Source organism: Euwallacea fornicatus, chromosome 18 (assembly GCF_040115645.1).
Source record: "Euwallacea fornicatus isolate EFF26 chromosome 18, ASM4011564v1, whole genome shotgun sequence".
In the NCBI taxonomy this organism is placed as follows: domain Eukaryota; kingdom Metazoa; phylum Arthropoda; class Insecta; order Coleoptera; family Curculionidae; genus Euwallacea; species Euwallacea fornicatus.
The window spans coordinates 1,133,283-1,143,122 of NC_089558.1; the positions used below are offsets into that span (position 1 = coordinate 1,133,283).

The 9,840-nt window shown below is 35.3% G+C and overlaps 2 protein-coding genes across 5 annotated transcripts; both read left to right on the forward strand.

The window, feature by feature from the left end:
- The first annotated feature begins 389 nt into the window (after positions 1 to 389).
- Positions 390 to 1,166, forward strand: LOC136345027 (uncharacterized). 2 transcript variants are annotated; one of them, XM_066293007.1, is made up of 2 exons: positions 390 to 593; positions 673 to 1,166. In XM_066293007.1, exons 1-2 carry the CDS (start codon positions 497 to 499, stop codon positions 1,164 to 1,166), a joined length of 591 nt encoding a protein of 196 aa, XP_066149104.1. In that variant the 5' UTR covers positions 390 to 496. The 2 variants fall into 2 exon arrangements, with proteins under 2 accessions (XP_066149104.1, XP_066149105.1); XM_066293008.1 differs by having other exon boundaries at positions 400 to 593; positions 651 to 1,166.
- Positions 1,167 to 1,198: 32 nt separating this feature from the next.
- LOC136345013 (protein pygopus-like) lies at positions 1,199 to 8,219 on the forward strand. Of its 3 annotated transcripts, none has more exons than XM_066292982.1 (6): positions 1,199 to 1,520; positions 1,602 to 1,799; positions 3,049 to 3,441; positions 4,234 to 4,323; positions 5,053 to 5,222; positions 5,309 to 8,219. In XM_066292982.1, exons 1-6 carry the CDS (start codon positions 1,199 to 1,201, stop codon positions 5,486 to 5,488), a joined length of 1,353 nt encoding a protein of 450 aa, XP_066149079.1. In that variant the 3' UTR covers positions 5,489 to 8,219. The 3 variants fall into 3 exon arrangements, with proteins under 3 accessions (XP_066149079.1, XP_066149080.1, XP_066149081.1); XM_066292983.1 differs by having other exon boundaries at positions 1,617 to 1,799; XM_066292984.1 differs by lacking the exon at positions 4,234 to 4,323.
- Positions 8,220 to 9,840: the final 1,621 nt, after the last annotated feature.

Sequence of the window (9,840 nt, forward strand, 5' to 3'; positions counted from 1 at the left end):
TAGCATATATCTTATTGACGCAAAATATACTACTATCCTGTTTATATATAATTTTTTCTATAAAAAAAATCTATCTTTGTATCGCCCTCTTGTAAAAGAACTTAGAACTGAACTTTGTGGCAGTAGTGCGGGAATTTCAAACTAGGCACTTGAAGAATATCGTCGTTCTTTACAATTATATATAATAATAGTTATATAAGGAACTGTTCTCAAGTACATATTTTCTTGAAAAAACTACTCAACACATCGAACAGGTGTCTAAGTGGATCTTAACTCAATTTTCTCAATTTGTTCTCTCAATATGTCTATTTTTAATTTTTACACATCTTCACGCTGGCCATCTGACGTGAAGACAGCTTACTAAATGACTTGACAATGCTTTGACAGCAGGAAACGAAGAACCAAGAAGACTGTTTATGTTAAAAAATGGTCGCCTCTTTGTGAATAGACGTATCATGGCCAAAAAATCGTTTTTTTACGTGATATTACAGAGAAAATGACCTCAGATAGTTCCGAAGACGAGAATTTGGACCTCCTAACAGAAGCTGTCGATACTAAATTTCTGAATGAATCTATGTTTACTAGGAATCTTGGTAAGTTATGTTCTTATAGAGGGTCATAAAACTCTCCATTTACAACAGAAATTAAAGGCTCTGGATGACTTTTATATAGCTAAATCATCAGAGGATCCCCATACCCAAGAACTCCCACCATCTCTACGGAAGAGCCAAGAGGAAAATGATCAGTTCAAACTGTTTCGAGTAACCCCAGAGTTCCAAAACTATGTTGCTAAACATTTGTCCAGTTTGCTAGAAAAAAGGTTGCAGAAGGCCTTAATCGCTGTTGACAGTGACAGTATCCCTACAAAAAAGTCTTGTAAATCTAGAGTTCGATTATTTAAAAGCTCTGAGAGATTTTTAAAAGTGACCAAAACCAATAATGATTCAGTGCAGCATATTGTAAAGGAAAGCTTAGTGAAACGGCCTAAAAGACTTGCCGTTCATGGCATTGATGAGGCTAATTTGCAAGCTCTTGTAGTGAATCCAGAAGACATTCTAAGTGGCAAAACCACCAAGTTTTGGTCAACTAGATCCAAAACCCCTGTATTTCATTACAAACAATCTAGTAACGGAAAATTAACTTTAGTTGAACCTCAGTTTAAGTGATAGAATTAGATAAGCAATTTAACTAAAACAGAATGGCAAACATGTCACCATTCAGGTTAAATGTTCCTAATTTGGGGCCTGACATAATTGGGCCTCCAAGTAATCCCAAGAAACGCAGGAAAAATAATCAGGCACCACCTATTCAAGCCCCTCCTAATGTACAGGATCTATTACCTCCCACCCCAAGTGGTTATGGAGACACTATTATAGCTTCAAACCCTTTTGACGACTGCCCAAGCACCCTGAGTAGTATGACCATGCGAGGCCCTCCAATGGGTCCTATGGGAGGGCCAATGGGGATGCCCAATCCCATGCAATGTACCATGGGCATGGGAAGACCACCAATGATGCCAGGTAGGAACTTGCACTGCCTGTTAATTTTATAGGTAGAAATAAATTGTTATCAGACTGTGCTTAAGAGATGATCTTGTATAGGTGTGGGTTTTTTAGGAAGTCAAAAGTGTTATTTGGGCATGCACAGTCCCAATGCAATGGGGAATCCCATGATGCAGGGAGGGCCTAGAATGGGGGGGCCTATGGGGCCAATGTCAGGACCACATCCTCATGGTCCCCATATGATGAATAGCCCTAGTGGTCCAGGACCAGGTGGACCTATGCATCCAGGAATGACAGGTAAGGTTAAATATTGTTAAATTTGGTAGAAAGAAAGCCTCAGTGAGTGATATAGTGAATGGATTTGCTTTTTCCTTTCCTATTGTAATATATGGTTATTTCCCTTGTTATTTGGGCATGATTCATCTTTCTAAAGCCAAAAATGATTACCTTTATTTAGTGCCTGTGTTTTAACAATTAGGAAAATAAGTATATACCAAAGTGGTAGTATATAACATAGGCAAATCGCATACTTTAAGTAGCTATAAACAAATGTGTAATACACCTAAAAAAGATTATTGGTCTATATCATCCTTCTAAGACTCCTAATTTTCTAATAATATGCAGAGTTCAGTTTGCCTGTAACTAATTTAAGTTAATGTTGATATTTGCTGGAAGACACTTATGGTTAGTAAAGATTGTAGTCAGTATCATTTCTTCAATGCCTTGGTATGCTGCAAATGATTAGTGATGTTGCCTGTATGTTGTATGGAATTGGAATTAATTGAAGTACTTCTAAGTTTTGTTATTTGAAAATAATTTTCTTCTTGAAAGAATTGAGTAAGCACTTTACTGTCTTTGAGGGGTGGCTAAACTAACTGGATCGTTTATTTCTAATAGATAAAACGTTTTTTTTTCTCCATCTGACTCAATCATTGATTCATATAACCAAATAAAAGGCAACTGAAACAAAAAGGCTTTTAAATACATATTTCTGATTTTGACTTAAAACTACTCCCAAGTTCATTTGGAGGTATTATAGACAAATAGAAATTTTGTGAGATTTAAGCAGCTTTGCTCAGACATTCTGTCTTAAGACCTTTTAATCTATGAAAGTTTCATCTGTTGATTTATAAACCTTCATTCATCAATATTGATTCATAATGCCTTCATTATCTCTTCATTAATATGCAAATCTCTTTCATTATCTACCCATACGAATACAAGTAGAACACCAATTAAGGCGTATTAAAAATTAAAGAAACCATGCCACAATAGAAACGAATCTTATGGTAAAGTTTAAAAATATAATAGATAATTAGTAGTTACGTTTCACTGTTCCAATGACTCGTATTTTGCAATATTTGTTTCTTAACACAAAGCTTTAATTATATACATAGAAGTGAATTATAGTTCTAAGGTACTTCTTGGTAATTAAGTATACACTTACATACCCTAAGGCGATCACTTGCCATGAAAATTATATCGGCGATGTTCCGCTTTTATTCAGGTTGTTATCACGTTGGTAAATTGGAAGCAATGTTTGTAGGCCCACCTATGCATAGCCCCATCGGCGGAATGGGCCCAATGCAAGGTTCAATGGGTCCAGGTTGCGGTCCTATGGGCGGCCCGATGGGTTCCATGAACGGGCCAATGAACGGCCCCATGTCGAGCCCGATGGGTGGTCCGATGAACAGCCCCATGAACAGCCCTATGAACGGTGGAGGACCCAATAATCCTATGAACGGGCCAATTAGCGGCCCCATGACAAGCCCAATGCACAGTCCCATGAACACGCACCACATGAATAGCCCCATGAACGGCCCCATGAATGGACCCATGTCTGGCCCCGGACCTGGGCATATGGGACCGCACGGAGGCGGAGGACCACACGGACCTGGAGGAGGAATGGGGCCCATGAACGGGCCTAATGGACCTATTGGTGAGTGTTATTTTGCGTAACCACCGGGCATTTGTGCACAATTAAATCTGATAATCTTGAAAGGTTGTTAAGTAAGTCATTAAAACCCGCACTATTCAAAGAGCAATTAAGTGTTTTTTCTGCTAATAACTAGATTAATTTAAAATTAAATATTTGTAATGTTGTTAGATAATGAAATAGACACAAGAGTACAATTTAATGTATTAGTAATGACGGGTGTTATTTTTATTAATGGAAAATAATGGGTTTTAAAATCATATTAATGTGCGCGTTGGTACTGTTGGGAGCTTTTTATATTTTGCTTGATTTGGTAGTGCAGTTAGTCGTGCCAGGGTCGTAGGAGAACTACGACGCTTTTTCGGAGAGATTGCTAAAGTGACTACAAGTTTTTTGGTGGATGATAACTAGTTGTTATGGGTGTGTTTTTTCTTTTTTTGTTTTGTGATGTGTTGCTTGTTGGATTTTGTAGGAAATCCCCGGGAAAATCTTTGGTTGCTTATATCATTAAGAATTATTCTAAATCATTGCATCAATTCTTTTGACTCTTTCAAATTTTGGTGGAACATTTAGCATGAAACTTAAGGTTTATAGAACCTTATTAAACAGGTGCCACTATAGAGTTGCCTGTGTAGCTATTGACATAATCCCCATGTTTCAATGTTAAAGTTTTGTGGAATTTCCATTGTCTGCATGTATGGAATTATTGAAATTTTAATCCCGACTTATCATTACACACAAAAATATTAATGGTATCTCTGTAGCACTAATACATATTTCCTTATGTCTGATCAGTGGAAATAATGTCCCCAGGAATATTAAATTTGAAAACTCAGAAAACGAAGCGAGATCCGGGACTTACGGGTCTTATTGACCAATATAAAGGTATTTGTTGTATGTAGTAAGAAATCGTAATTTTTTAGTCGTTCTTTAACACGGTTCTACATAACAAATGCAGCTGGGCTCACTGAGAATGCTATCTCTCGCATATCGAAAAACTGTAACTAAAGAAAACTTGAGTTCATTATCAAAGTTGATTCCAGCTTTTCCCTGGTACTTTTTTCCATATTAGATTGATGTCATTCTCAGTCCAACACCTTTCATTGATGTAGGTAATAAGAGTTGCTGATATCAATCATCATGATCTTAAGCTGCGTACGAATTTGCTTAGTTCTGTGCAACTGAATATTTTGTTCCGATTTGCGCTGTACGTTTTGATTGTGAAAATGGTTAGGTAGAAAAGCGAAAAGGGAGTTTGTTTTGTGCATAGCATAGTAAAAATACCTTCCACCCTAGTTGAACTTGATATCAGGTTGAAGTGACGTTCATCGAAAAACCAACATCTTTGGCCAGCTTCTGAAGATGTTTACGATGATGCTAACGTCCAGGATGAGCAAGTCCGTATGCAGCTTCACTGCAATTTTACATATACAAACGTAACACACCTTTGATATTTATCTAAAAAAAAATTAGGAGAAACGTGAATAGATTACTTCAGTTGTTCATATTTTCACTGATTTATACCTCGATCTATAAATAATTGTCACCAAATGAACTATTTGTTATTATTAATATATAATTAATATAATATGTAATTAACAATTGTTTATTCAGGTCCTCCGATGAACAACAACAACTTCATGATGTCCCCCATGCCCAATATGTATTCAAAACCAATGCCAGTAAGTGCAGGCAAGGTTTATCCTGCCGATCAGCCAATGGTGTTCAATTCTCAGAACCCCAACGCTCCCCCTATCTACCCTTGTGGAGTCTGTCATAAAGAGGTATATAGCTAGCTAAATATTGCAATTTAATAGCTGGAAAATATGGCGTTTTTATGTGTTAGTAATGAAGGTTTTTTGTCACTTAGGTACACGACAATGACCAGGCCATTTTATGCGAAAGTGGGTGCAATTTTTGGTTTCACCGCGGTTGCACTGGCTTAACGGAACATGCTTTCCAGTTATTGACCGCGGAAGTGTACGCTGAATGGGTATGCGACAAATGCCTGGCGACAAAAAACATACCACTTGTCAAGTTTAAGCCTTAGTATCCCATCTTCGTGAGGAGTGTATAGGAGATAAACAATTCGGTTGACTTGGAGGTGTAAGATTCGAGGTTTCTTTTGTAGAGAAAGATGAATGAGGCAGAGGGAATTAAAAGGGTTCTCGTCTCACATGGGGAGATGTCAGTTTTTTCTCCACGAGTCAGACTGAATACATAGTATATGTGTTATAGTGCCCTTTTGGAAGTGATTATATAGAGGAAAGCTTGACGTAATCTATTCCAATATCTCAGAAAGTGAAACCTAAAAATAAACCGATTTTCCGTTTTATGTTCGATATCGTTCGTAAGACCTTTTAACACATACAAATATCTTTCCACATTTAGTAATGAATACTGTATGTAAAACTTAACCTGGAATGTTGAAATATCTCGAAAACTCCATCTTATAAGGGAATGTTTAGTATCGAGTTTTAATCACTATGAGCGAGAAAAAGGAAACGTTCAAAATGGTGTTTCTGAACTCTAATGCACTTGTTTATCCGTATTTTAAAAGATTCTTTACGCCTAAGAAGTGCGGCTTCTGGAATATTGGCACAAGCGTTTATAATTCACACTTATATCCTCGCGTGTCGGTATTTCTTTATGAACCTGATCTTTAATATCTCCCCAAAAAGGAATCCGGCTAAGTAAGATTTGGCCAATTAAGAACTTCCTGGGCTACCGCTGAATAGTGTGCTGGACAACTGTCAAGTTAAAAGCATATAACTGACGTTGTAATTTAAGATATGAATTGAATTTCTTTAAATATAGCGTTTTCTAGCCTAAATCAAAAATAATGTTTGGTCAAATTTTTCTTATTTTTAGTCATATAATCTGAATTTGCAAAAAAAATAGGGGTCGGCGTTTGACATTAAAAAGTTAACTCCCGCTCCGCTCTTACGGAGGGTAGAGGGGAATTAACTTTAGCACTAATACATTTCCTTGGAATGATTAAAACTTAATACTAAACATTTCTTTATAGGATGCCTAGTATTTGAGATATTTCGATATACCAGGTTAAATATTACACACTGTATACCTACTACAATAATTTCAATGATCTCGAACAAAAAGATCTCTCCTCCAAGGGGTTTAAGTTGTCATTGATCTTGTTTGTTTCCTTTGCCCCCATCAATAGTGACTATGCTTAAGTCGAGGTATTTGTCACATTTCCTGCATCTTGCTCCTTCGTCAGGGGTAGAGCATCAGATTGTTTTGCCCAAATTTGAGTCAATATAATTTTGGCTCATTTTATGGCAATGTAAAATGACTTGAAGTCCTAAAAAATAGGGGGAACCTCAGTGGAATTGCCGATTGTATCCCTCCATGACATTTTCCTATCCCACATTGAAAAAAAAAACATTCTTTAATTAGTTTTATGTTCGAAACGCTTCAATAGTAGTTTTAACCTTTTTCTAGTGCCTTCGATCAAGCATTTAATCAGTATTACGCCATTTCGTTGTGACAAAATGGTTGCATTCAAGTCTAAAAAACGGAGACAATTTGAACAATGGATTTCGAGTTTTGCTAACTTCAACCAGACGTGAAAATTTTTTTAAGGGTCAGTTAAAATAACTTTGTATTACTGTAAGTGCTGTGCCATAAAAATGCTTAAACATTTCTCCAGTTGGGTTGATTGTTGTGATTTTGAAGAGACTTTTCCTAGTTAAAAAGGAACGTATGGTCGATCTACATATAATGTTCTTGCACAGTTTTAACAGGCTTTTAAGAGAAATTTTCCTATTTGAAAATGATCATTGTTCTGCCTAACTTAACTAGCTACTTATCGCATAAGTCAATTAAGAAAATTAAAGAGTTCTGTACATATTGTAAAAATAATAGCAAAATTACTAGTTAAGTTTATGGGTAAATTTGAAAATCATTAAATTGTGGTTTCTGGCTAATATTTGCAGAATATTAAACAAAAATCATTTATAATAAATACACCTGTATATTGCAAATCACATTGTAAATATTAGTTATCCTATATGAAGTAGCAACAACAAGTTAACTAATAGTGATAGAAATAGCATAATTCAAAGTTTAGATACATGTAGTGGAACATTACACCATAACCTTGTAAACCAAAAGACTTAGGGAAATTTTTAAGCTTTCACATTTTGTGTAAATATGTTCTCTACGTTTAATTTTCCCTTTTATTTTGTTTGGGAATAACCGCTCACATTTGTGTGTGAGCCATCATTTGTATTTACATACAAATACGAACTGTTATTTCTAAACAATAAAAAATTCTCATTTGTTTCAAAATATTATCTTGCACTCGTCAATGATCAGATCTACATAAATAAGCACGTAATAATAGTTATTTTTTAAATATTATGACTTTTACAAGCATCCTTGACGCCTCAAAGATTTTTGCCATACATTTTTGTTTTGGGACCAATATTTTCCGGGTGCAAAGTTTATTTATTATTGTAAATATTTGTGTATGTGAATAATTACTAAGTAGGTTCCTTCTACTTGTGTCAATAAGTGAATCAAATAATAGATTGTAGAAAATGTTTGTCGTCCTATTTTACATTGCTGATTGGAGCCCAAAGTACGGAATTAGTGAATATAGACAGTAATATCTCCAAGTAAAGATAACTTTAATCATTTCTCTCATGAAATTAACAAATTGACCCTCATCCTGACTTAAATTTGTACAAAAATTCTACTAGTCCGTTTCTAGAATGGACTTTTTGTATTTATAATAAAGTTATTTAATACAGGTATTTTTATCCGATAAATTTTATCTGCAGGTATAAAATCCTCATTGCCTGGCAAAAGTATACACCAGCAAAAAAAGAAGAATTATCAGCGGTTTAACATTACAAAATTTTTTATTGGTATTGAATGCTTTTGCTTCTCCTTAGCATAGACACGATTATCTACGTCTCAAAAATACTTACCATTGAATTTAAGATTTATTTCCTGGGAGAAATATTTTAACTTTTGAAATTTGCATTTTCGCAAAAGTAGGTACAATGAGTAAGAAGTCATAAAATTACAGAAATAAAAATTGCAAGCAAATCTGCTTTCAAATCATTTCACTGGTTGTGACTGACTATTATAGATTGATAAATTATGAAATTGAATATAAATGGCCAGATAATAAAGCAGATAATTGAAGATGGTAAACAAAAAAATTATATTTGATTTTTAAATGCAAGTCAACACATGGAATAAAGGGATAAAAAAAACTTAGTACTTTTTGGCCTTCTATTTTATAAGACAAAGTGTTGGTCAAAGAACATATTTGCTGCACACTCATGGAATGGAAGAAAACACCTTTTACTCCTTTGAATGTTGATGTCCTCTACAGTGCAACAGGTATTTGCACATCAAGGAAGGGAAATGCTACTTTTTCTCCTGCAAATAATTTCATCCTAGATGTAACGGGGGTCATCAACATTTGTGGAGAGAGTAAAAGGCACCTTTCTCCAGAGATATGCATCTAACTTATTCTATGACCAATATTGAATTTGATTTAAAAAAATACTAAGTATTATGTGTTTCTATGAAGAGGGTATGAAGGAAAAATTATGATCTCTTCTCCTAAACAGGGGGGAAAATTTTGAGAAAAATACTTTGTCTCAATTGCCACCCTTTGCAAATAGACAATTCGCGCATTGTGTAGAGCCAGCCCCAAATCTCATCACAGCCCCCTTGTCATACACATTCAGGCTTCACTTCAGTTTTAACTCTCTTTGCTTCTGGCTCGCTGCCTGATGATTCCTCCTCATCCATAGATTTCTCTACTTTAATATAAACGACGTCAAAACAACTTGGCAACAACTTATTAGGTACTGCCCCCTTAATCAATCGAGGGATCTTAAGGCGAACTTTTAAAATCTCCCCGGTGAGTGTCTGGTATGCAGTTGTTCGTTCAATCAAGTCATCCTCAAAATGCAGTTCACAAACCTGAAAAAATTGTTCTGTATAGTGTTGGTTTTATGATGTAGGAGTTATTACTTTGCTAGAAGTAGTTGGTGTAAATTTATCTCTTCGGATTGCTTCAATCCATTTTTGTCCCAGTTCAGGATCTTTTGGGAAGCTGAAAACTGCAACTTTCTTGGCTTTCGAGTAATTACCTTTGCAGTTCGGTACTGAGCATCGGTAAGGCATTATGAATTATAATTTTTGTGTATGATTAATCCTATAAAATCTTAATATTGAGCAAATTTAAACAGAAATGGATCATCTAACATTGGTGACTTCCATTGTTCATACAGTATTAATTTTAGTTCAGTGTTTTTCTATCATTCTCTTACTCGGTGCATCTGTGTGAGACAGACAAGAATAGAAAATAAATCTTCTCAGCTATTTGCTCTGAAGCCGTCAAAATAACATATA